At 42.6% G+C, this 27278-nt stretch overlaps 2 protein-coding genes across 3 annotated transcripts in view; both read right to left on the reverse strand.

Moving 5' to 3' along the window:
• Positions 1 to 16246, reverse strand: part of tpst1 (tyrosylprotein sulfotransferase 1) — a 44074-nt gene extending 27828 nt beyond the window's left edge. For both annotated transcript variants that reach the window (XM_071922164.2, XM_071922163.2), the window contains exons 1-2: positions 16049 to 16246; positions 2221 to 3249 (exon numbers count right to left, since the gene is read on the reverse strand). In XM_071922164.2, the coding sequence (XP_071778265.1) occupies positions 2221 to 3077 (857 nt within the window). In that variant the 5' untranslated portion in view covers positions 3078 to 3249; positions 16049 to 16246. The remainder of the gene's footprint in view (positions 1 to 2220; positions 3250 to 16048) is intronic.
• LOC139929307 (zona pellucida sperm-binding protein 3-like) overlaps positions 3170 to 27278 on the reverse strand; it is a 36253-nt gene continuing 12144 nt past the window's right edge. Inside the window, exon 8 of the mRNA XM_071922154.2 lies at positions 3170 to 3249. Coding sequence (XP_071778255.2) covers positions 3170 to 3249 — 80 coding nt within the window. The remainder of the gene's footprint in view (positions 3250 to 27278) is intronic.

Genomic DNA, 27278 nt, shown 5'->3' on the forward strand with positions numbered 1-27278 from the left:
CTCCCTGGACGAGGGCAAGAGAATAGAGAATTTCCCTACAAGGATCAGCTAATATCTGATGAATGTTTGTTGGATGCCTTTGTGAAAATGAACACTTTGCTCAACTTGGATTCATTTGCTTTGGAGATCTGCTGTCCATCCTCTTTATTTCTTCATCTGCTGCCTCTTTGTTCTACAAATGATTTCTGCTCAGCTCTAAACACTAAGCTCACAGACTGAGAGGCAAAGCGTGCAACACGAAGGAAAACGGAAGGAAAGAGAAATGAAACAGAGATGAAATATGTAATCAATTAGAATATTCCACCGAATGAAAGAAATCCACCCTCACTTTGGAAGAAAGAGAGAGAAGTGGGATGAGTTGGGTAAGAGGAGTATAGTGGAGAGAAACTGCAGTTAGAGGGAAAACTGCTCAATGGATGTTAGTTGTAAGCTTTTTAATAAAAACCATGAGTCTCCTCATATGCAGACAATAACAAAACCTGATCCAAATGTCTATGGGGGATGTGGAGCATGCTCTAGTGCTACGTGGCAGGAAGTGGGTGGTAACAGAGGAGGGAAGACGGAGGTAAGGAATGGGGTTGCACCCCTTCAGCGTTTCCTCAACGACTTCCAGAGGCCAACTTCCCAAATCACAGAAACCAAAACAACTCTGACACCGGGCAGGGCCATTAGGAAAACCTGCTTACAGTACAGTAGTGGAGACGTAGTGATGAGGGGATTTATTTTGGCTCATGTGTTTCAAGTGACTAATGAGTGGGTTTCTCACCTTGCCCAGCACTAGGACGTTTAATTCCCAAATGAAATGTAATGATTGAAAGTCTGGAGGCTTTGTGAAAACATACGGGAAGGATATATTTCAAGGCCAAGAGCTGCCCACCTATATTTCAGGCCTCCAGAAACTGAGATTAGATAAAAAGTGTTACCGTCAGACTCCACCTAATGCTAGATACATTACTTATCTACATGTCATTTTCCCTTATCCTTGTTTTCTCTTCCCTCTAGGCATAGTAGTTACAAGGAAGGCAGACATGAGCAAGCCCAGGCTCATTTCTGTTGCAGTGGGAATGTGATATAGCTGGACCAGTTCACCATGCATATCTTTTGAGCCTGGCACAAATCAGAAGCTCTTACTGAACACCAAATATTTATTCAACCACCATTACTTCAGTCAGCAATGAGCTATTTAGCAAATACGCAGCTGTAGAGGAAGTATCTTGCAAAATGAGGTTTCCGGACAAATCGCTGCCTCATTATCAGGGTCAACAGGGATACATTTATTATGACTCATGACAGCGGACAGCCTCCAGACACTAAAGCCAAAAGGCCTGCATTCCTGAGGGGTAAAGTGTCCAAAATGGTGAGGAACCTTTTCCGAAAAATGAGCTGTCAATGACCAACAGCGCGACCCAGATTAACACAGTGATGCATGGTGTTTCTCCATGTCCTCATTGGTAATAGGCCTAACCCCTTTACAGTACTGGAAGTAGCTGAATGGCATATAAGCTTGTTTTAGACATAGCACAGACAAGACGTCATTGACTCCTGTTTTACATGGTAGTTACTTGCCCCTAAAACAACAAGCAATGAAGAGCAAGAAAGAGCAGCAATTTCAGTGTGAGGGAATTGCTTAAAGAGATGTAACATATGTAACATATGTGATGTGTCTAAAACACACATCACATCTTGTTGTTATTCCTGTAAACTTGGAGAGCTCGGTCGGGATATAACAACATGAACAACTCTCTCCCACAGCTAGAAACAAGAGAGAGCAAAGACACAGTGGCAATACCCGAGGTGATTTTACAGGTATATGGGCTCATTTGCTGGTTTAAACGGTTACAATTAAATTGCAATGACTACAAAAGTTCAACTAAACACTGACTCGACAAAGTCAGTCCCCAGTTTCCAACTTATTAAATGGAGCAGTTTTTCCTGGTATCACAAATTTGAACATTGGTTCTCTGGTCTCTAGCTATGGCGGGCTTGTTCATTTTCAAAAGTATTGACTAAACTGTCCATGTTCATGTTTACTGTACATGTTTTTCTACAGATTATTTCCCCACATCAATTCAAACTATCATCGACACTACAAGATATCATAAGGAGATGGAGAAAGCTTATTTATAACCCTGCTACAACTTATACCTATCAAAGCCTCAACAACAAACAAAATGTCAGGGCTTGAGGTTGAAGCTACGGCTGAGTGTCAGCATTACTTACTTGGATAAGGATACTCCTCCAGCTTTCCCAATGAGCTCCTCGTGGTGGAGCACAGCATCATTCCAAGGAATGTTGAGGAATTTTAGCAGTGTCCTCATCCACTTCTCGGGATGGAGGACCAACTGTTCGTAGTGCACGGGCAGGCACTTATCGGCTGCCTCCAGGCATTGAGTGTACATGGTCTCTATGGCCCGATTCCACTTGGTTAGGCAGTCCCGGTAGCTACCCAGGTCGAAGCCGGCGATGGTCACCTTCCGTGAGATCATGGAGTGGACTGAAGCCCGGCCGTCGCGAATCATGAGCACAAACTTGGCACGGGGGAAGATCTTGGCCAGGTAGGAAAGCGACTTGAGCGCAAAAGGGTCCTTGTTGCAGAGGAAGTTGGCTGGCTCGCCGTGTTTGACGATGATCTCTAGCAGGAAGGCCTGCATGGCGGCGTCTAGCACCTCATCCGTCACGCCGGCCTCGTCCAGGCGCATTTTCTCCCGGCCCGAGCGGCTCCACATCTGCTTCATGGCCAGGATGCGCGGGATGACGCGGGTCTCCTCGCCGCAGCGCACCTCCGGGTGGGCATCCAGCATGGCTCGCATTAGCGTGGTCCCACTGCGGGGCACGCCACCAATGAAGACGAGTGGCATGTCCTTGTTGTAAACAAAAGGTGTGCTAAGGTTCTGGCCTGTCCGTAGGGTGGTCCGCATGCTGCCTCCCAGTGCCGACAGAGGCAGAACCCCACCTGGCTGGCTGCGCTCCTCAATGCGATGGTGGCACTCCATAGCATGGCGGCCCAGGTAAAAGACCGTGACGGAGCTGATGACCAGGCAGGCCACCAGCAAGTTCTGTTTCAGCTTGCCTATCATCTTGCAGATGGGAGAGGACAGTGTCACCACAGGGGCAATTTAGGAGGAGGGGTGGGAAGAAGGGGTGGAGGGGTAATTGCGGCTCCCTCCCTTCAAGGTTGTTTGCTGGGAACCAGGCGTGGCTCGCGCTCCCTGGTGCACAGCAGTCGTTGAGTCCCCAGCTCCATGAGGCCTGGAGGGTGGCACAAAACAGAGGGACATAGTTAGCTCTAATTATACAGCAGCACTGCAGCATTCATCCAGCAAAGTTAAAAGCAAAACTTACTCAAAACTACTCCAACACCAACTCATGTGCCAGATTATTTTTAAACGAATTCATGTGACAGATGTCAGGCAACAAGACACTCAGCTGTCATTATCGTATTCACATCAAAAGCCTCTCAGAACAAATCTACAGAGGAGAAACTTGTCTTTGAGTCAGTAATCACCACATTCCCTCTAGCTGACAGACCTTTTGATCTCAGGCCAACACCACTGTTCAACTCTGGAGCAGAAAAACAAGCCTCGTGTCACAAAGTTGACATAAAACTGCTTCAGACACAATTATGACAATGGAGTTGCCACCAGACCAAGTGAATAAACTCCGTCCCACAGAGGTTCTAGGAGAGTCAGAAGACGCAATGGGCAGACATTCAGCCCACTAAAGGATAAGTGAGTAAGAATCTCTGCTGACAAGAGATTGAGAGTGTGAAAAAAGCGCAGCTCTAGATATGCATTTAGTCAGAGGATAGCTCTATTTTTCATCCTGCGTGACACTGTTTTGTCTTTTTATTCTCTGGTAGCACATAGATCATCCGTGGCAGAAACATGATGTTTAGCCTTTACCCTCTAATTTGGACATGGGCAAGCACACAAACTTGTCCTTCTGAAGACAGGGCGGTGTGTTCTTGTACATAACACACACATACACTGCACATAAAGCCTACACACCGCAGTGCGCTGGCTGACAGCTTCCCCTCTGCTGCTGCTGGAAGTAACTGCCGCAGGCTGAATACAGCTTATTTGTCGTGAGGTTTTCTATACGCTGGCTGGCCCACCATAGTCACCCTTCTGAACATATGGCCTGGCTGGGGGGGGGCAAAGAAGCCACAGCAGGTCAATGCACAGCTGAAGTCCCAGTGCTGCAGGGCTGCAGACAAACGACCAGTCTTCATCTGTGCAGAGGAAAAAGAAAGGGCTTCTTCCTCCTTACTTTCATGCTCCCCACAGTAAGGGGTTGATTATGACTGGAGATCGACAAACATTAGGGCTAAGCCTATACGAACTAATGAAAACTTCTTCCTAACCACATATGCACTCTGCACTTTAGTTTCTCATTTGGTTAACTTGAATTGAAACTTGAAACGTCAGTGGGTGGGGAGTTTTTGTTCCAAAATAGAGTAAGGGCCAGAAAGTGAGTTTTGAAAGCCAGAAATCTCAGCACCTGGTCAAGTAGGCTAATCCTTGTGTCATTGGTATTGATCAATAACCTTAACCCACCACATATATATTATGGTAATTTTAGTTAAAATCTTACTTGCTGCACCTTAAACTTTTTGCTCCGGAAATTCCAGAATCAGATTGCCTCCGATAGTTAGGTAAACAATGCAAACCCAGTCACGTTATTCGATCTGCCGAGTGCGGGTGTGTCCCACATCATCGTGAGCATTATGGTTAACAGGCTCTGTCAGCATTGTTCCGAGGCAGTGCCACAGTAGTGACTCTGACATCACTATGTGACACGACGCTGTTCATCACAGCATAGCAATGAACCCAGCGCAGCCGACTCCGACTCGATGTCAGGGAGACTGTTTGGATGCGTCTTAACCTCAATCACCTGGCAATGAACTGCACTACAGTAGAACTACAGCAGAATGTCATACACTTATGTTCCTATGCATACAGTACCAGGTACATGCTCACCTTGCATAGGGTCACAAGGTGGCAGTCCCACACACACACACACACACACAAAGTGTTTATAATGCCACAGGAATACACATCTTGCATAATGGGAAAGTGCTGACACACACACACCTCAGAAAATTCATTTATATTTATGGCATCGGTCTCTCCGCAGGCCAACAAGCCTGGAACTGAGCGCCATGAGATGAGGCAAGATGCTGTCATCCTCTCTTACTCACTTCCTTGTTCTAACTTTCAAAGCTTTAATTACAGACTTGATTCACCATTAGCGAAGACATTATTACAGAGTGGCGTCCAGTGACCTAGGAGTGTGCGATAAGTGTGAGGATGAAGGAACCCCCGGATTCTAGATCCCGAGGTCTTCACGTAGAGCTATGTTTAGAAACTCCTTTCTGCCTCGAGAAGCCGAGTCAACTTTAGCTGCTGACGGAGGTAGAAATCAACAATTTCCATCCCTGCAGAGCCCGGCCCTAACAAAACCACACACTGGCTAAGAAGCACAAAACTTGAAGACGGGAATAAGATGAAAATAAATGAGGAAACAAAAGCCAACTCCAGTCCACAAATATGTGTGGACTGGAAGTTTAGATAATGATGACACCTCAGGAAGACATGAAGGAGCTTTACTAAATAGTACAAAGCTATTATTATATCAGCATCATCTCTATAATGGTTAGCCTTTTATGCAAAATCATCCAGTCATCCAGTAATCAAACAAATTGCACGTCCACCTCCGATATGATGGAAATGATACATATGATGATACATATTTATTATACAATTGATTAATATTACACTGGTTGTCTATGGGAAGATCTTAACATGAACTGTTCTTCTAATGTGACATTTTTATTGGATTTTATTGGACATTATCATTATTTATTATCTTTATTATTTATCCAGGGTTTCAGTGTAGTTTTAGTGTCCCATGGTCTAAATGCTGTTTGAAAATGCTGGAGGAAACACTTAATACTTCAAACTTTTCAGAATTTTGGCATGAAAACGTTCAAATTTAAAGTAACTGAGTGTCGACACAACATATTGGCTATCGGCAGATTCATTCGAAAAATACCGGTATCGGTCCACAAAAGCCGTATCGGTTGAACCATAATTTCTATAACATTTGCCTGGAAAACAGAATTGGTTTCAAGTCTCAGGTAGTCTCAGGCAAAAGCAGACCTGACCGAGATAGTACAGAATATTTAACCTATGTAGAACAAGAGATTTTGCTTCATCTATCCATATTTGAACCTGTCTGTGTCCAAATATTTGATACCATATTTTAATGTATTTTTACCCAGGTCTGGACAAACCAGGCCAAGTCCATTAAGCTCTCTCCCACCCGTTGCCTCTTTGACACCATGTTGCCAACTGCTTCTCAGTGGGCTATTTACAACTGAGAAGACAAGTGGCTGTCGCTTCGTCTAGGCAAACTCCCTCCGCTGTCAAGTCATTACACAAGCAAGCAGCATTACACAACAAAACATTACACCTAATGCATTACCTTGCATTAGACTGAGCTGCAGCTGAATACTTCCAAAGTGCCTCCTCCCCTGCTATTACTGTACAAAACGGTAAATACAAATGTTCTGACAATGTTAATTTCTTTCCTGTCCTATGGCTGGGCTTTGTCTTTTTATTTCAGCCCACCCACGCAATCTCACACCTCTGTGTCTTCTCCTTGGTGACTCAGTGTTGAAGGGAGGGGGGGAAGCCACAAAGCGAGCCGGGCTGCCAACACCTTTAGTCTATTAGTGGGAGTACGAGTGGGGCCTGCTGTTTCCCCAAGGCTGCCTTAACTGCCCTTCAAGGAAAAAATCCACCCTTGGATACTCTTGCGATGTTAGATATCATCAATTTGTGATGTTCAATGCATTCCAGGAGTTTTTTAACCTCTATTTAACCAGGTAAGTCCCATTGAGATTATAAATCTCTTAAGCAGCGGCACAGAAAGCTACAGACAGACATGACAGAATATAACAAACAAAAAGTATAAAGTACACAATGCTATGATGGATTTCTCCCTGAAAGTCGGTGCAAAAATGATGAAGTCTAATTCGCCAGCAAACAACAAATGGGCCCAGAAATGTGGGGTACATTGCCAAAAGCCGTTTTTAGAGTGGATTTTTCCCTTAGTTATTATCTAGCAGTCCCATGCTTGGCGCTGTTGATGTTTTGGCTAAATACAAGGCTCTACAAGTGAAGAAAATGGAAAAGTATACAACGGCTCTAGATCCAGGAGGACCTTCAGAGGTAAAGCGTTCCGATGGCAGACCCGATGCGCTGAATAACTGCGGTTGAGCTCCGGCGCGGTGTCATGTTACACCTTTCACCGGGCCTGAAATAAAGGATGTGTTTGTGTTAAATTAATTGAGGCTCTTCTCTCCCGTTACTGATATCGTATCCTCCTCGCAGGATATTTTTCCATTGATCTGTTAGTGGAGGCGGCGGAGGCTGGGCTGCTCTCGGCGGAGCGACGGTGAAACCAGACCACATCAACACTTAATAACGAGGGAGGCGCTGCACTCTGCGAGGCCCCGCTAGAGACGATGTGAAGGGGTTTGCGAAACGGGAGAAAGAAGAGCAAGAAACCAGTTTTTGAGAACGTTTCTTCCACTGCTTCAGTCATTTCTGTTCTGACATGAATTGCTCGATAGGAATGCCAGCCAGGTTAAAGGCGTTTTTTCTACTGTTCCAATAATTAGTGGGTAAAGTCTCACTACATCTGGCGTAGCAAAGGGAAGTCGACTGTTTTTTTTACTTTGGGAGCTCTTATGAGAGACTGGCAGAATTCAAATAAACCAAGTTTAGAACGCTTCACTTCCACACGTATCGCACTTCCACATTTATCAGCGTAATCTAAGTTCTTGAAATAACGTACAAGCGCTTTCACTCTAATTACATATACAACTACTTCCTTCTTCCCATTTCCTCTAATGTAGCCTCTAGAAACCGTGACATCAGCGCGCATGAAGATTTTTATCAAATACAGCAAACCAAAGTCTACATTAGGGCTGCCCAGTTCGTAAGTGTATAACTGTATTTCTCAATGTTAGCCTCCCTCCACAATTAATAATCATTATACTATAACTTAATTTAATTTAGAATGTGTGCTGCTAACCCCATCATATCAAGCACTCCCATTAACATTGCTCCACTACTCACAACAAGCGCAGTCCAAGACTGGTAAGACTGGATAAACCCACTGATGACTGAAATGCAAATCCATTTCTCCGTTCTTTGGAAATACTTTGGTTACAACACTAGATGATATCAGACATGCACAGATGCCAGGCAGATTGCAGACTTTGCCTTAAGAGTTATTGCTGCACCTCAAAGTAATACTACCAATCTATTCACATCACCTCAAAGACCATCACTAAAACCAGGACGATGAGTGCATGAAGACCAAGGTTGCTGCAATGTCCTTGTCCTCTCCCTGCTACACTAATGGGACTGCTGAAGTGTAGATATATTGGTTTTCTGATATATCCGGCTGATATTGGCCTTTTATTAAATTTCAGATATCAGCCAGTCAGTGTTGTCCATCAACAGTTTGTAAAACCTGCAATTATTTTTTTTGTAAATGAATTATTAACTTAATAGATTAATACATTTAAAAAGGCCCAAATATATCCCAGATTTTTGAGGGGTTCACCCTGCCTTAAAACAATTTTGTTTGTATGGGTTTCAATGGAGAGTTTTAGTGTCCCATGATGGTCTAAATGCTGTCCGAGAAGCTTTTCCACCCTGACAAGAATTAAATTATGGTTAAAATATTGAATACTGGCACAAAATATTGGCTATTGGCAACTTTAATCCAAAATTATCGGCATTGGTATCGACCCATATTGGTCGAACCCTACTGTAAAGTGAGTCTAAGTCTAAGTCTTGTTCCAAAATTCATTGAGACCAGTGATCAAGGTTAGTAATCATGATTGTATCATTAGACAAGATCATCACTGTAGCCATGATGGTGCAGTTCTGATAATGAGTTTGAAAAATGATCCAGGCTTCATTTAGTTCCATCCATTTAAGACCAGTGATCTGGCACATTCCTAAACGTCCCGCACAGCAGCTGGATCAATCAGCAACACCGCAGCAATTAACCTGGGCGCGACCTTTGCCCCCCGCAGGACCTACCGTAAATCACACGGTACGAACAAAGACCATTCAACCTCGAGCTTGGCTGCATCAGAGGGAGAACCGACGCTCTGCTTAGCATCTCACCCCAGGTCAGGAACCATCCCAGTTGGAGTACAGTCATGATGAGGCGAGCGGCGACTAATCCGCGGACCAATCTCTGCTTCTTAAACATGCCTACTGTTCCCCTGCCTCCAGGCATTATCTGCAGGGATTACAGGACAAATAAACTAGGGATGAGGGCAAATATAGTCCTCCTCCCCCGTTATTTATACAAACCTTGTGTCAACCTTGGGTTCCCGGGGGGATTTCATTTGCTTATGCACCTGTCACACTGTTTACAACCTCCAGGGAGCTGGTTTGTGTGGTCAGAATAGATGGTGAACCATTATAGAAGAAATACTCTGACGTTTCTTCATACAAGTAAAACCCGCCCCTATGGTTAGACTCATCTACTTTAAGGTTTGTTTAATCACTGGGCCCGTGGTGGCAAAACAACATTTGTCTTATTTGAGTTGCATCACATTCGCAATGAGCCAGTTAGCCTAAATGTTTGCACCAAATTCATGAGGAGGTTTTGAATGTAATGTGATGCCTGTGTCCCTGTCCCACATGAAACGACTGCACACACCCATGAAATAAGAAGCAATGGAGGAGTAGGGGATAAACTAGGGCTGCCCCCGACCAAAGATTTTCCTAGTCGACTAGTAGTCGTTAGTTCAAGCCATTAGTACAGTCGTCGCACGTTTATGATATTAATTTAATTATTTAAAAAAATGTTTTTTTGAAAAAACACCCAAGTCGCGGCTACTTGCGGTCAGAAACACCGGTGAAATACACACAAAAGGCGTAGGCTATCAGTCGCTTGCTTTGAGCCCCGCTGCTGCACAGAGCGCTGTCCGCTTGTTTATTCAAAGTTTATTAATATTGAACGTGTCGTGTGTCCAAATTGCAAATCCGACACTGCACGTCCTTGGGTCCCCAGCAATACACCCGCCAAGTGCAACCCTGGTCTAATAACTTTTTAACGACATGGCGCAGCTCCTGAATGGAGTTTGAGGGGTTGTTGTTTTTTCCCTGCGACTAACTGACCAATGAAAACTTGGTCGACTAAGACTCTTCTCATCGACTAACGTTTGGTCGACTATTAGGGGGCAGCCCTAGGATAAACACACAATGGAAGAACAATACAGGGATGGGTTGCCTTATTGTGAGGGATCGGTTGCACTAATGTCTAGAGGTTTGCTTGTTCAGGGCCAAAATGCGGACAGAACATTGAACAAAACTGGACTGCTCTCTGACTTCTGACATGGAAAGCCCAAATTCTGGCTGGAAGAGCAAATGACTTGAGTAAAAACTTGAATGTGAGAAAATGTCATCTTGGCTTACTTCCTCTGGGGAATATGTCTTATGCTGTATTGTGACACTGCATTACCAGCACCATCGCTTCAGGAGATCTGCCTCCGACAAGAGCCTTCCTCTCAGTCGCACATGAGCAATAATGCACAACCATTTCTTGGGCAGCCATCTCAAAGGGGAAACAGGCTGTTGAGATTATTCTTTCAAATTTAAAAGGAGAAATCCCGCTCAATGCACTTAAACATTGTTAACAAAATAGCTATTGGCAATGCACCTTGCATTGCTGGGCCTATTCTGTTGTTTGCAGTGTAATTTTCCTATTCCCATGGATTTGGAAAAACGTAGATGATGTGACGTCAATATATTTCCAGTGCAGCGACAATGGAGTTTGATAGCAGAACAATTTCTGCTATCTGCTACATCACTTTTGGAAGCATTAGCTAAAAAAAAGTGATGCTGTGATGGGATACCCACTCTCTAAAAATGCTCTACACACCATGCCCCAGCTAGCTATAGCATTTAGAACTAGCTGCTAAAATAGCAGAGTGTAAACAGAGTGGGCTGACATTAATCATAGCAGGCATTTCAATCAGCCAGCCAGACTCCAGAGCGACCGGGCCACCAGCAACAACCCTGACACCTCTTCATTAGCATCTCCTGGTGAATTGTGGGTCCATTCTCTATCTTCCATCCCCAACAAAACCCAGCCCAGCCACCCAGTACACAATATTAAAGGAATAGTTCGCCCAAAAATGAAAATTCACTCATTATCTTCTCGTCCTCATGTCAGTAAAAAACACACGTGAAATATGTATGTCCACATGACACACAGTGAGTTAGCTAGCACAGCTCCATGTCAGCCTTCTCCAAAACAACTGAAGTGGCCTGGAACTGGTTCTTTAGAGCTCCAAAAAGGGCAAAAAATAACATAAAATTACTTAAAATGAGTGTGAACCTCCATATGCGTTAGGCTACATTAGGGTGGAAACATTGATAATGGATCAATGCTGATACCCAGTGGAGGTTCTCCAAAGATCAGGGTTTCCTCACATGCTCCCATGTTTTTTTGTAATGCAGGATTTAAGTCCACACTTTTGCATGTCTCTGTCCCCTCCATTTAAACAGGTCACTGCAAAATGGTAACATGAATGCTGAAGGAAAATGACTGCAGTGTGGTAAGAACAAAAAAGGATATATGAGAGAAAGAGAAAATCAATATTGTATTGTCATTTCCACACCATGTGAAGTGCATTTGGCACAGCAGTCGTGACATTCATTTCAGCTGAAAGTAGGGCCCAATTTTCCAGTTAATCAATTGTCCCCTCAGACTACAGGCAAAGAGCGGCATTTTATCCGTTTTAGCCTGAAATTCCATACTAATACCCTATACCAGTGCCACCAACAGTTCTCTCTCATTATGGAAAAGCATGACCCAACGACTACAACGGGGCAGAAGACTGAACCTTGTCTGCTTCATTTCTTTTTGACAGTAGGTAAGGTGGGGGATAAGGAGTTTGTGATCCTGCTACTGCCTCTGCAGAGTGTTAGAGAACCATCTTGCTTCCCCTATCTGTTAGACTGTGTTAACCGTCATACCCACCCCTCCCAGAGACCACTTCCCAGAACATTTGGCAGAGCTGTTGGTGACACAAAACAGTAAAAAAGCAGCCTCACTATCAATAAACTCATAGGGTCAGCCTATCACTCGTCGTTATTGTTGTGCTAGGCAAAGGTGCAGATGGTCAAATTTAAAGTGCCTGTTACTTTACAGGCAAGATTTTGAAGCAAGATTTTGCTTATGCTTAGGCTATATAGGTTAGAGTTTATGTGTAGCACACACAGGAAGCATTCACTCCTAACCACAGCCATCGTCACTGCATGCATGCATCTCATCTTAGTGGGTCTACAATAATACAGAAAATCGTATCACTCTGGTTGCATTTAACACCATCAATTTCAACATTTCCTGTTAAAGCAAGGCTATGCTGAGGTAAATCCACATCAACTTGGTTCTACAACTGACAACCCAGCTGATGCGCTCACAGTATCACAATGCAGGGGTCATAAACAATGAATGACAAACCACTAATCAGTAAAGTGACTGGCTAAGAAGCACGGGGGTGTAAATCTGCCAGTGACTAGAGACAGTATGTGTGTTAGGAGGGGGGGGGGGGTCTGTGTACTGAGTGGGCAGCCTTTAGTCAACTAGTATGAACACACTTTGTAAGCGAGTGAGACACCAATCTGAGCTGGCATTCGTCAAGGTTGTCAGAGTGGGAGTGCTGCTCTGGAAACTGTTGTTATTTAATGAGCTGGTCGAGATGACTTGGCAATGGCATTTATCGAACTTGTCCCCAGCGAGAGAGTGTGGTGGACCCCATATCGGTTTTGTTCCTCACGGTGCATTCACACAGCAAGCAACATGATCAACAAGTCACCCAAAGTCCATCCATCTCCTATGGAGCTGAGCGACCAGGGAAACTCCTGATCAGCCAATCCACAACTTTTATTTGAAAGACTACAGGAGTAAATGTCTCAAAAACGACGGTTGGAGAACGGCCGCATCCATCGTTGGGGTCAATGGTAAGCTCTGAAGTTATTGTCCCCCACCAAAGGGGGGACTATGGATCGGTCTCCGTCCGTTAGTTTATTTGTTCGTTCGTTCGTTTGTTAGTTAGTTAGTCACACTGTAATGTTGACTTTGTGCCGCTAGGGGGCGGCATTGACAATGAATGGGGACTCAGTGGTAAAGCAGGTCATACAGTTAAAGTTATCATACAATGTGGGGGACAATGAATGGGGACTCAGTGATAAAGCAATATAGTTAAAGTTATCATAGGTAACATAATAGTCTACACACGCTACACACTTGGAGACATCAGACAGGGTTGATGTGTTGAAGTGAGAGTCAATGGAGAATTTTTGGCCAAACCTCTAACCACAAGACACTGTAGTTATTGTACAGTTGTTGGACTGTTATTGCACTCATCACTGCACTACCACTGTGCCGTCAGTGTTGACTACTTATATCATATTACCACTTACCTACTGTGCAATACCATGTATCACTTATCATTTAGCATTTATATTATTCATAACACTCACGCTTCTGGTGTTGTATGTTATATTGTATATTGTATTATAAATTGTATTGTAGTGTACATTGTGTAATGTAGGCCTACGGATTGTATTTATTGCATATTGTAGTTCTTATATTTTGTACTGTATTGAGTAAAAACAGGACAATTACAGTTATTACATTTCAAGATATAACTTGTAAGCCTAATTCTGAGGAGAGTAGGCAACAGAAATATATGGTCAATCTGTCCTTTCATTGTCCCATACCAAAATGCTTATACAATTTCACTCATATTTCAAGTACACTCAGCAATCACTGACTGACCCAAGGGTGGAACTACATCACTGGTGGGGGACTACATGTTTACCATTTGCTTGTTTTATTTAGGCTTTTCTGTTAATTTTCGATTAATGCCACCTAATTAGTGCTTGCTCGCTAGTTTTAACTCATCAAAACAATGCAACGTTATGAAAGGCAATACCAAAGCAGTGAAAAATACATGATTTCCCTCTTCAAAACTTTGTAGCTGCACTAGACCACTACAGATGCAATTGGAGCCTCTCGCACCACCCACCCATCAGCCAAGCTGCTCACAGTGTGAACAAGCAGTCAGATGAGCCAGTCAAGGGGATCTACTGATATCCCTGGTTCTCAGCTTTCCTACGCCGGGAGGTTCCATGAATGTGGGCCCCCGAGTCGATGACTCCTAGAGCAGCACTCTGTGGAGAAACTTCATAAATACGGGCCCTGGCGTGTAGTTGAAACGCTGGTTGGGCTCGGTGGCCAGACAGCTGCTTGACTGAATATGATAATTGTGATGCAGCAGCGGGGTGTTCTTTTCAGACCAGGAAATGAGGGTAACGGTGCCAGAGTCCAACCGCTCCAGCCCTGCAGCTGTGCAAGCCGACCCACTGAGGACAGCCAGCGCAGGCAAAAGATCTGAATTCAACTGGACTTTTGTCCCCTACCCGCCCCCCCGCCCCCCGCTGACCACCTGCACACACACAGCAGATGTGCTCCTGGGCACCGAGTCACTACTGGTCTATGCTCACTGCCAGCCGCTGGAAACGGTATTCTCAGCTTTCTATGACTGCTACAAAGTCTTTTTATAGTGCTCTTTATGTGATACATACACCTCCTGTAGCAAGCTATGAAAGCATCTTTCTGTTTAAAGTGAAGCAAAACAATTTCTTTGACACATCAGCCAAGTATCTACTACATTTGCTTGTTATTCTGACATTAACTTGTCAGGGATGTGATAAATATAGGAGGGGAATACAAAGGCTATCAACAGTGGTAATGATTTTTACTCAGCAGTCTGAGACATAGCAACGTGGAACAACTGAGAGACTGTACTGTTTGAAAATGATGGACATGTGTAAAATGTGTATATTATTTCCTGTTTGTGTGTAGGCAACATTAGGGTAACCGACTAGTCTTCACTTGGTTGAGACACTCATAGTGAGAGCCTAGTCTTCAACGGGACAAAAAGAAACATTTGTTAGGACATAAGGCCTCGAGAAGAAAATATGTGTGCTGATATGAATTGAACACGTCAACATATATCCTCAACTTAATGTATGGTGTATGTGATGAGAGTTTGGTCCAAGTGATTATTTCATCCAGGATAATTTTTTCCAACCCTTATAGCACTCACAGGCCAAAACACTAAATTATGCAGCCGCGACACGTTCCGTTCTCTCTCGTACGGAAATTCACACCAATTCTATTCAGAAATCTGGAAATTCAACGTTGCCCTGCTTATCTGCACGAGTACACACCTCGTAGACCATGACTTTAGACATTGTTATGAATCGTTATGGTCTTCTCTTAAATTCGGCATATAAATGAACCACCAAGCAGCACTAATTTCAGACTTTTACAATTCGCTCACATCGCTCGCTACCGCCCACCACGGTCTAACGTTATTTTGGCAGAAAAAAAGATAGTAGGAATAGCAGGGGAGCCAGTTCTAAAAGTGGAATTTAATTGGAATAAGTGCTGCGTGGTGGATTGGGTGTATGCCGCATGGAATAGTTACCGCTAAAGACTCGTAAAATGTATTCAGTTATGATTTATGATGTGTGTACGTTTGTCGATAAGCAAGGTAGCATTAAACTACTACATTCGTGGTTACAGTTTGGCGTGACGTTCTTTCCACACGAGAGAACGGCACGTATCGGCGCTACAATGTCACCATACATCCCCAGCGAAATGTGTGGTGTATTTGACATAGGCTTGATCTATGTGATTATTTGAGCCAGGGTCATTTTTCCAACCTTCATAGCACTCACAGGCCAAAAGACTGGAAATTATGTAACCCCATTAACGCCCTGGACGAAGAGCTACTTTGTAAAGACTAAGAAAACGACGTAGTACGACTATCCATAACCCTCTTCCAAAAATGTGTGTTTAATTGTCGCAGCTTGTGGGCTGAGGGGAAGAGGAGAGGGACATTACAGCAACACCACAGCCTCAAACCCACCTAATGCTGCGGATCCGTCGCAGGAGAGTCGGTTTGTCGGTCAGAAAACCTTCCCAGAGTCGAGTCCCGCTATTCGGACGGTCCTGCCGTCCTCTGGAATCACTTTCCGGGCATTTTCTGCGTAGATAGACCGGGTTAGTTCCAGGGTGAACAGGGTTGTTGTGCTGGTAGACGAGAGATGCACCCAGACGGCTACTACTCGACTGCTCCACTGGCCTTGAGAGATGAGGTCCGATTGGTGTATAATTCAAAGACGTGCGTGTGTCAGAGCTGCTGATTGGTCTACGCGGTGTTGGGTGGGACTAGAGTAGATTTAAAGACACAGTGCCTGCATAAAGGTTCATCCAGGGCTCGCAGGTACAAGGTTTGTTTTTTAATGTACAGGAAGAAAATTATACGATCATCCACTGACAATAAATGGTGATTTTCTTTTTTAATAATTTTAAGAATACTAAATATATAGATAACAATCTAACTGCAGTATTGTGCATTTGCTAAAGTCATTTGACACCAAAACATCCCCAAAAAAGTGGGAACAAGTGGCCCGATGACTGAATGACAAGATATTATTAGTAGTATTAGTATTTGGTCAGTGTGATAAATTATTAGATAGATAGGTCTCCAAACTAACCGCTTAGTGGGAAATTTGGTCCTGAATGTTCTCCTGATGTGAATTTATTTAAGATATTGCCTCCAAAAATAGATTTTTTGCTTGATCTTTGCTCTACATTATGATGATAAAAACTAGAAGATGAAATCTGGATGCACCAAATTGGTGCCCAAGCATTTGTGCAAATGGAAATTCATGCTTACTCCAATGAATGAATGCAATCATAGTTTTGCATGCTTTCCAGGTTCTCCATCTAAATATCAAAGTAACAAAACTCATCTGAACTTGAGTTTCAAGTTCAAGATTTCCATTTGCAGATGGAATGTACACTGGCACATGAGAGACAATCTAACAGAGGGAAATAAAAGTCTTTGTCAGGTCTTTTGGAGCTATCTCATTGCCATGTGAACGAATAAAAGAAAAAGTCCTGGCCAAGGTCTCTGTTCTCTCTCTCTCTTTTTTTTTAGAGTTTCATGTTGTCTAGCAACAAAGCCAGGCCAGTCAGCGAGCAGTAGCCATCAATTTGGCCTGTTTTTCCTCTTCTTTGTTTTAAACCAAAGCATCAGCATAGCTCTGCCACTTCCAATAAGGATAATCACACATCAGAGAATACAAGGTAGGTCAGGAGAGGCAAAATCAGAATCAAACAGCATCAGGAATCTGCTCTTGACTGGTCTAGAATCTGTCTGGATTAACACCCACACACTCCACACATAAATTCACAATGCAGAAAAAAATTCCTTCATTGATATTAAGGTATCTGCATGCAATCACACACAGCGATTGGAAAATTGATAGATAGATAGATAGATAGATAGATAGATAGATAGATAGATAGATAGATAGATAGATAGATAGATCTCTCAATTGGAATAATCTTAGAAGAGCGATGGATAAATTGAAATATTGCTCTCCAAGCATGAATCTGAATGAGTCTTATTCATAATCTGGGATGATGTCTCTTTTAATTCTTTAACGATAGCAAAACAGAAGTCTTATTTGTTTGGTAAGTGAAATTTAAAGTGTAATCTCCATCTTAACAAGTCATTTAGTCTATTATTGAGTCCTGAAATCCTAATTTACTTGAAATAAGTGGCAAAATCTGCCAGTGGCATTAGATCATTTCGTTTCCAATGCAAATCAATTTGTTTGAAGGATTTTGTAGAATCAAGCGTCATTTTATTGACAGTAGTGCAGTGATCTGCCTTATTCTGACTGGTTTCAACATACTGACACTCATTTCTAGAAAACTCCTGAAACAAGTGGAACTGCATCGGAAACAAGTGGAGTTATCTCTCCTCGCTGGCAGAATTTCTCTCTCGGTTTAAGAAAAATAAGATTTGAAGGCTGAATATGAGACTAAATGACTCGTTAAGATGGACATTTTTTTGCAGGGCAACGAGGGAGACAGAAGCTCAGTTATCTTTGACTGGAGGTCAGAGAGGGAGAGAGGGAGAGAGCGAGGCTAAAAGCACATCAGGCCTCGGAGGGTAATGGGGAGGGCAGATCGAGCCTCTCGGAGAGAAAGAGATTGCTTTCAGTCTCGGAGACATTTCTCACGGCGGCTGATCCTTTGAACTTAGCGACAGAGAAAAAAAAAAAAAAAAAACCACGATGTCCAGTGATCAATGATGCCATTATGGCGGACGCTCTGGTTTCAGTCACAGTGAACGGTCAGCGGAGAGCAGCACTCAGCGTCTCCAGCAGAGTTCAAAAGTGCATGTTAACTGATCTGAGTGGGCACCGAGGAAAACTGAGACCAAATATTAAGGTTTGACCGATGTGGGCTTTCGAAGTCCGATATTGATATACCAATTGAATAAACCAATAGCTGACATTTTGTGCTGATATTCAATATCTTTAAATTGGACCATCTTTGTGCCCAAAAATTTAAAGTATCCAGTGTTTCATTGTGGAAAAGCCTCTGAAACAACATTTAGACCATCACGGGACACTAAAACTCTCCATTGAAACCCAAACTATTGAAATTCCGGCAGAACAGGCAGCTACAGGTAGGGAAAACTCTCCGGTAATAAACAATGACAACCACTCAATCGCTTTGAAAAAAACACTTTGTTAGTCTATTATTTCTTACAAAAAAGATAATGAGTGAACCTTTGTGACGCCACAAAGTTACGGAAGTCCAAACGGCTCGTTTAGAGGCTCGCTTTTCTAATATGGACTGTGTGGATTTAGTTGGCGACCGTGCGTTTTGATACTTTCACCATGTTTAGATAGACCATCCAACTGCTTTATAATCACAGAGGCAAGGGGAATCCTGTTTTACACCATATGGGACCTTTAAGGCAGAGTGACCCAGCACACCTATTCAATGGTAGGGGAAACTCAGGGATACATTACTGCCTTTAAATAAATAATTCATTTACAAAATGCATTACTGAACACGAAAAATGTAATTGAAGGTTTTACAGATTGTTTTAATTGACGATATATCGAAATGCAATATATCACAATTTCACAAGCTCTCCATTGAAATTTTATCATTTGCACTTTGTGATGACATTTTTAAATTGTTGTTTACATTCTAGCAAGCCAATGCCTTTGCTAGAAAGATTTGTGGCTCAGAAATAAACAGAATTCTGCACAGTCATTCTGAACTTTTATTTGTGACATCGTATCTGTATTGAATTATGAACCCCATATCGCATATCAAATGGTATCGTAAGATAAGCGGATCGTCCCATCCCTAGTTTTAATGTAGTCAGGGAAGAACCTCTATGATATCAGCAGGGGACCACATGACTGGCCGATATCTGATATTTAATAAAAGGCCAAGATCGGCCCTGTATATTGGTCTAACCCTACCCAATACACATAGTTAATGTACAGTCGACGGCTTTAGGCAGCGGAACAAGGACGCTCTGTCTTCCACAGTGTTGACTGCAACAAGATCTGCTTGTTTCATCTCATCACATGCTTTGGCCAACACCCAGATTTCCCATGAGACTCGTTTACAACAGAGCGGTAACAATGCACGGCATGGAAATCAGGGCTGCTTGCATAGTCCTTTGAGATTTGGACACCGCAAAAAGGCCGATACACCGCCACTGACTTCTCCAGCTGAGAGAAATGGAGGTTTTTCCACATTGAACAAGATATCACACGTGCTGATACGGCTCTGCTGAAGGAGATGGGGAGTGTGGGGGGGGCAAAAATAGCTGCTGCCACAATGCATCCCCAGGAGACTGTATATGAAAATGTATTTCCAAGGGCTTTGTGCAGCGTGTGAGAGCGGATGAGACTCGTGCATAAATGGGAGGAAGTGACAGCCGGCGCAGTGGTGCAGCGTCCCACAATGCCCGGCTCCTTGGGGAGGAGGTGTGGAGGTCGAGGTGTTGAGGGAAGAACTCGCTTTTGAGAAACTTTTTTTTGTGAGTGCAAAAAAATCTGTCTCGCTCTTTTGCAGTTTGACTTTGCTCCATCCAGTCTTCGGCCGCCTGCACTCCTTGTGAGGATGTAGAACCGCACAAGTGCGGAGACACATGGAGGCAGAACTCTTGTTCATTTTCCCATCTTTTTTCCATCATACCGATCGATTCTGACCAAAATCTCATCAGTCGCTTCACTATAGAGCTACATACATCTTGCTTGCCTGGGTGCAGCTCTCCAATCCAGTCCTAACAGGCCAAACATCAACCCCAAAGCAAGCCTTTTTCAACATATTGACCATCTTGTAATAAGACATGTATATATTTCATTTATTGTTTGTCCATGACCTGAGAACTTTCGAAGTGCTAAAGCAATGGCTAAGGTGCGCTGCAAAACATGGCAAGTGGTCAAGTGATTTTATCTTGTTTCCAGACCGATCAAGCTAATTTTGTGATATTTTTAAGCAAATTATCGCACTGCATTGGCAGATAATGTTTTCAATACATTTCACTTGATTCCTGCCAATATGACTTCTTTCAAGAAATCATCATAAAAACAGTGAAGAAAATCAGGAAACAAGAAACTTTCTCCAAGACAATTTCACTTTTACATTTACATGTACTTTTTCAAGTAAATGCCCTGAAACAAGTTACATTCTGCTGAAAAAAAGTCAAATTTGTTGAAACCGGTCAAATTATCTGCCAGTGCAGTGAAATGATTTCACACAAAAAAAAATCCTAAAATAAGCTTGATAAGTCTGGTTACAAGATAAAGTAACTTAACAAGTTTGTCGTCAAAATTGTACAAGAAAGTAATTATGTTAGATCATTTACGGACTTGTATTGTTTCATGTTTTATACTATCTGATATGATATTATATCATATATGTGATGTGAACTGTTTTACTGTTCTTGTAAATTCACTTGTGATAATACACTTTAAATAAATTGAACTTTTGAACTTTAAACTTTTACAATTAGGCAGAATATACAGAATTCATTCCCATTGCCACATTTTCTCCTCATTATGTTGATTGACTGATCGGGTCACGGTTTCCAGATATGTACACGCTTCTCATTGAGCATGGAAAAATATTCTATTTAGATTACGCGCGCTGACATGTGTGGCAGTTTGTTTATTGGAATGTCTTTCCTGGCGAGTGGTGAGCATGTCATGTGACGCCCGATGAGCAGCTGCGTCCATCAAACTTAAGAAAAGCTGAAACCTCAAACCTTTGTCTGTGTTTTCCAGAGAGAAAGAATGCAGCCTTGATTGACAGAGTCGTTTGCCGGCCTCACCCTGAGTGCATCTCCCTCAGTGTTTGCTGCTTCGCTGTCCAGACAATAAGCGTGGGGTCCTGAACTGCACTTCTCTAAATCGAAGACAAATGTGTCTTTTTTTCCCTCTCTGTTGTGAAACGCTGGCTTTTGGCTTCACTGCAGCGATCGCAGAGTTGTTTTATTGCCTATTATAACCGAGAAATAACTTCAAATAACGATCGACTTTCCTCATCAAAGCCACAAGAATTTGCAGTGTCGGAATCATTCTCCTAATCTTAACCCTAAATCAGTTGCGCAACAGTTGCTGTAGCATAATGATAATGCAGCGAGAAGTTGATTGAAGCCATTAACGCTGCGAAATGCAATTCCTCACCGAGGCCCTTCATTGTTTTAGACCCTGATCTCTTCCAGATGGAAAGAAAATGGACTTTTCTCTGCGGATATCCCGCCTTGGCACTTCAACACTGTCACACACATCAGTCTGTTACAGGTCGAGGTCTACGCAGCATTGTGTTGAAGTGCCAAAGCGGGATATCAGCAGAGAAAAGTTCATTTTTTTCCCCCATCCGGAAGAGATCAGGATCCCGTGACACACATGATTTTATTTATTCTTTTCAGTTGGCGAGCTCGACACGTGGATTCAGCGGGCTCAGCTGTTACCAGACAATATCCTCATCCCCTTTGACAACTTCTCCTCTGTGTCTGTCTACATACTGTATGCACTGCAAAAAATACCCATCTATCCAATATCTTAAAAAGTCATTTAATCTAGTCGAGTCTTACTTTTCTTAAAACAAGCGTAGAAATCCAATACTTGTTTCCAATGCAAATCAAAAGGTTCTCTGTGTCGTAGTGTCAGTATATCATTGTCAAATTCCTTGGTATAACTACTGTAAACAAATGAGACCATGGTGGAGACGATTGGCAGCCTCTATCTCACACCAGTGGTATTGTCAGTGCTAGTGTTTCTCCACATTAAGACTACATTTCCCATAAACCCCCTTGCTTCCCGTCTCCCCTCCCCTTCTCTGAAGAGAATAAACATGTTGGAAGTGATTTCTCCATCGGCCTTTCACTCTCGTCACTGCTGGAAACTAACTAACTATTGTCTCCAAATGAATGTGGTGATGATTTCTTGATGTCTTGCACCTTTAAACACCCACTTTAGTCTAAATGTGAGGAATAACACACAACAGGAAAAGCGTGTGGACTGTGACTTGTGCTTCCGTCTGACTTCTGACGAAATGCCCGATGTGCGTAAAATCTCTACTCTCCTACTCATGTTTTTCCCGCGACGGCGAACGCTCGGATAGTTTCACTTCTCCTTGGTTTGTGAAATGCTCGGCCAATTCCTCCCAGACTTCGCTTTGTGCTTATCGAGGCATTTCTCTGCCTGTGTCGTCAACCGGCTCCTTTCTGCACAATGGGGCAAAACGCTTCGATTCGGGCCTTCCAAGCCGGCGTCTCTGTGGAAATGAACGGAGGACAATCAAGACAATATAAACGAGGAAGAAAGGCCATGTATGAGCTTTTCGGCCGTAGCCAGCATGTCTAAGCCGCCCCGAAGGCTTCTTCTGTCCCAAACAACCAGCTCCTTCCGCCCGGTTCCCAATTAGCAGCAGTGCATCTGGGCTGATTAGTCAACAGCTTTTCAACCCCTGCCAGCAAAAGAAGGCAAAAAAAAAAGGAGAGAAGGAGCTCTTGGCCCAGATACCTAACTATTCAAAGTCGAACGGGGCAAAAGTGGCGCGCAGCAAATACAAAGGCAGAAACAATGGAAGTCCACGTCACGAGGCTGAGATCGCCTTCCGAGGGGCGACGGAGGAAGAGAAAGAGACAAAGGAGAGAAAAGGAGTGAATTTAGTCGGAGGTGGAGTTTTCTGCAGATGCATCCAGTTTTAAACGTGCAAAACAACAGCAGACTTGACGGTTACTTTGGGAAGTAAAGATAAAATTCTCATACAAATATGATCATCATCATTCTTTATCAAACACTACGACTGCACACGAGTGGAAAGTACCAAACTATCCTACTCAAGTAGAAGTATTGGTACTTTGCTGAAGTTTTACTTAAGCAGCAGCGAAATTAGCGGTGTCAAAGTTGACTTAAGTAACAGTAAAAAGCAGCTCATTTAAAATGTCCTCAGACTAAAAGTTAGTGCGCTACATTGTTAGATGTGATCTTTTCCATGTAAGACAGAGCTCACACTAGATTCTTTTAATTGGTGAAAACTTTATAAAGTAAATGACTGTTCTCTTCTCGGCTGACTGACCGCTCACTGTCAACGGCTCCACAGTTGGCCAATTTACGACCGGCCAGTTTCTGTAATGGATGTGAGAATGTAGAATGTAGCAAATTTTAATACATAAGTAAAAGTAAAATTGCTGATTTCAAAATATATTACAAAAAAGTGCAAAAAAGCTACTAACGAGAGTAATTGTAATTAGTGACTTCCACCCTTGAGCTTGTTCAAGGTTTCCCCCTGACAAAACACACATACACACACATTGTACACATTACAATTACCCCATACACCTGCTAATCCTCTTTAGCAATGATTACAGTCATAAACAGAATTAATACAAATCCCCGTCGGAGCCAAGTTTGTGACCTCTAATTGCCACGTGCTGCGAGAAAAGCTATTGTTTCTCTCTATGAGACTAGTGACCGGTACTAGTGTACACACACACACACACACACACACACACATACACACAAGCTCTGAATTAGCAGGCTGTCTCTGTAGTTTAATTGCAGCAAGTAAGGCTTGATGGGAGTCGGGCCAGGTTTTATCCTACAGTAAGCTGATCGTCAGGGGTCCGTTGTTTTGGGCAGGGTCCTGTGGCAGATGGTGCAGTGTGTGTGTGTGTGTGTGTGTGTGTGTGTGTTTGGAGGGGTGGGGGGTCGGGGACTGTTAGAACCACAGACCATGGACCGGTGCTGGATAATGAACCATACTATCCCTATAAGCCAGCAATATCCCAGTTGGTAAATCCATACTATACTATCTTATACGGGTCACAGCAAAATATGACAGTTGATGCAATCATCAGAAACACAAACGGCCGTGAGCGTGCTTTCATACTGTCGCAGGAGGAGAAAATGCCATATTTGAATGTTGAAAATACATTACTGTATTTTGCCCCTTATATAACTGTCCTGGACTATCAAAGTGACTATAAGGTGATGCAACGATTGTGAACCATGTGTAATTCTTTCAACATGCCGTACGAGTGTTACGCACTTACAGGACAGGGAAGTCATTAGGCAGATAAAGGAAATGTCTGACAATTTTTTTTTTTGATGGAGAGTAATTAAGACGATAATGAAGGCTGATCACAGGACGTGGAACGAATGAACAGACGCAAGACATGACAGGGAGGACGAGGAAGACGGGCTCTTCTTTTTCTACATCCGGACCCAAGTGTGTTGCGAGGGCAGTCGCTGTGTTTCGACGTGCCACTGCACATTGAAATAAGCAGGGGGTGAAACGCGCTTAATAAATGACCCAGCAGATTAATATAGAGTCTGACAACTTTCTTGTAGAATCAATGGGCGCTTTTGGTCGGAGATCATAAAAGTGTGATCAAAACTGTGAGACAAAACACATGTGATGTCTGTTCATTATGAAGCAATGAGGTAAACTTTCAGTTGTCTCTTCAAAAGATACACTGTAACCCACTGGCTTAGACTAAAGAAGAGTTCTAGAAAGACATTAATACACACTGGCAAGATGTATGTAATTTTATTGTCAAAAATATATACCCTGATTTTGCGCTTTATTTCAAAAATGTGATATTTGGTTGTAATTAGTATTGTATCAGTGATGAAAAATATAATTATTAATTTAATAATTAAAATTCCATATCCACAAATGTAAATTTACCAACAGAAAGCCTGAATGTTGTGTGTTCTTGAAGGAAATGAGTCGTTACGTTGATTTCGTTTTTCTCTCTCATAACAAAAAGCCATTAGAACTTTTAATATTACTTATTACTTTTAATATTTACTTTGTGTAGTTCAAGTAAATCTGTGTATCCCCCCTTATTTTTTCTCTTCTTCTTTCTCAATTTTTTTGTAAATATATTTTTATTGAATGTCTGTTATTATCTTACCATTTTGTATTACATTGCTTGTACTTGAAGATTATTTCAAGAAAAAAAGAATAAAAATAAAAAAGAACAGTTCTCCCCTTCCTTATTTATTGATTTTTGGTTGTTTTTTTTCTCATTCTCATTTTATTTCTCTCTCTTTTCTACCCTCCCCCCTTTTGTTTTGGTTGATATATGTAGGGGTGTGAAGGTAAGGGATTGAAAAAAAAAGTATTAATATAATTTATTATTTGTTCAAAAATGCTCTTTAATGCATTGCATGCCAAGATAATAACTATTCATGACAGAATAAAAATAAATCTCTATGATAGGACCATTTGTTCGATAAATCTAAAGTCTGAAAGCAATTAAGGAAATGCAAACTCTGCCCGAACTCTGCTCCGCCTAAAAAAGTGCCAAGATTAAGACATTTCATCCTCATAATTGCACATTTCTAGTCGTTTTGGCTTGAGTGACACGAGGACGCTTCTGAAATGTGCCCACCAGATGTCAAATGAACACACATTCACGTCCCACAAGCCTCTCTAAGCTGTAGTTAAGGGAATGTCACACCAGCGCATGCTCTAGTAAAGAGCCACTACACAACTATGTGGGCTGCCAAACTTGGGAGAGAAGCTATGGTTTGAACAAATGTCTCATCATCTAGACAATCAGACTGACACTGGTGCAGCCTTGTCGAGACGCTAAACTGGACGGTTTACAACTCTGCATTTTCTCATAATGCAGCATCTCAGGAAACTCCATGTCCACAATAATGTGAAGGATGACTCACTGGAGTATTTTGTAATAATACGTCAAACTGTGGCTCAAACACATGAGGTCAGCAACATATAAAAAAGCAGCGACCAGAGTTTGGAGGCAAAAGTAATTGCTTTATAGTAACATAATCCAAAATACAAGTCCAGCCCTAGACCTTTATTGCATGTCATCCTCCCAATCCTTTCCTGACTCTGTCCAATAAAGGCAAAAATGCCCCAAAAAACATGACATTTTCACAAAGAAAAGAAAAGGATGGGGAAGTGCCATCAGACCCAGAGGTTCCCTGAACGACCAAAAATATAAGAGAAAACAGAACCAAACCAAGTGTTTGTATGGAGTGTTTGTCATATAGTGAACTATACAGCCGAACAAAGTTTCGGATACTGCATTAAAGGTCCCATATTCTACACTTTCCAGTGTTTTATTTTATGTCTTGAGGTCCATTCAAAGCTGTGTGTGTGGTGTCATGTACCAAAAACCCTCAATCCATTTTTACATGTTCATTTTCCAGCATCTCTCTGAGCCTTACCAAGAACAGGCTGTTTCTGTCGCTGTGTCTTTAAGGCTCATTAATATTAACCACCCTCTGTTCTGATTGGCTAACCGTTTCAAGAGTGAAACGTGAGACACCGCAGCCCGGCAGCTACAGGTAGGGAAAACTCTCCAGTAATAAACAATGACCGCTTTGAAAAAAACACTTTGTTAGTCTATTATTTCTTACAAAAATGATAATGAGCGAACCTTTGTGACGCCACAAAGTTACGGAAGTCCAAACGGCTCGTTTAGAGGCTCGCTTTTCTAATATGGACTGTGTGGATTTAGTTGGCGACTGTGCGTTTTGATACTTTCACCATGTTTAGATAGACCATCCAACTGCTTTATAATCAAAGAGGCAAGGGGAATCCTGTTTTACACCATATGGGACCTTTAACATTACATTACAAATAAATTGTTGAAATTCTAATCATGTGCAAGTGTGGTTTTGCTAATTAAGGTGCTGTCTCTTGATAGTAGCAAGCTGTTTTGGTTTGGCAAACAATAAGCTTGTATGCTAACGTTAGCTAGCTCACAAGCTAGC

Source organism: Centroberyx gerrardi, chromosome 6, assembly GCF_048128805.1.
Source record: "Centroberyx gerrardi isolate f3 chromosome 6, fCenGer3.hap1.cur.20231027, whole genome shotgun sequence".
Classification (NCBI taxonomy): Eukaryota; Metazoa; Chordata; class Actinopteri; order Beryciformes; family Berycidae; genus Centroberyx; species Centroberyx gerrardi.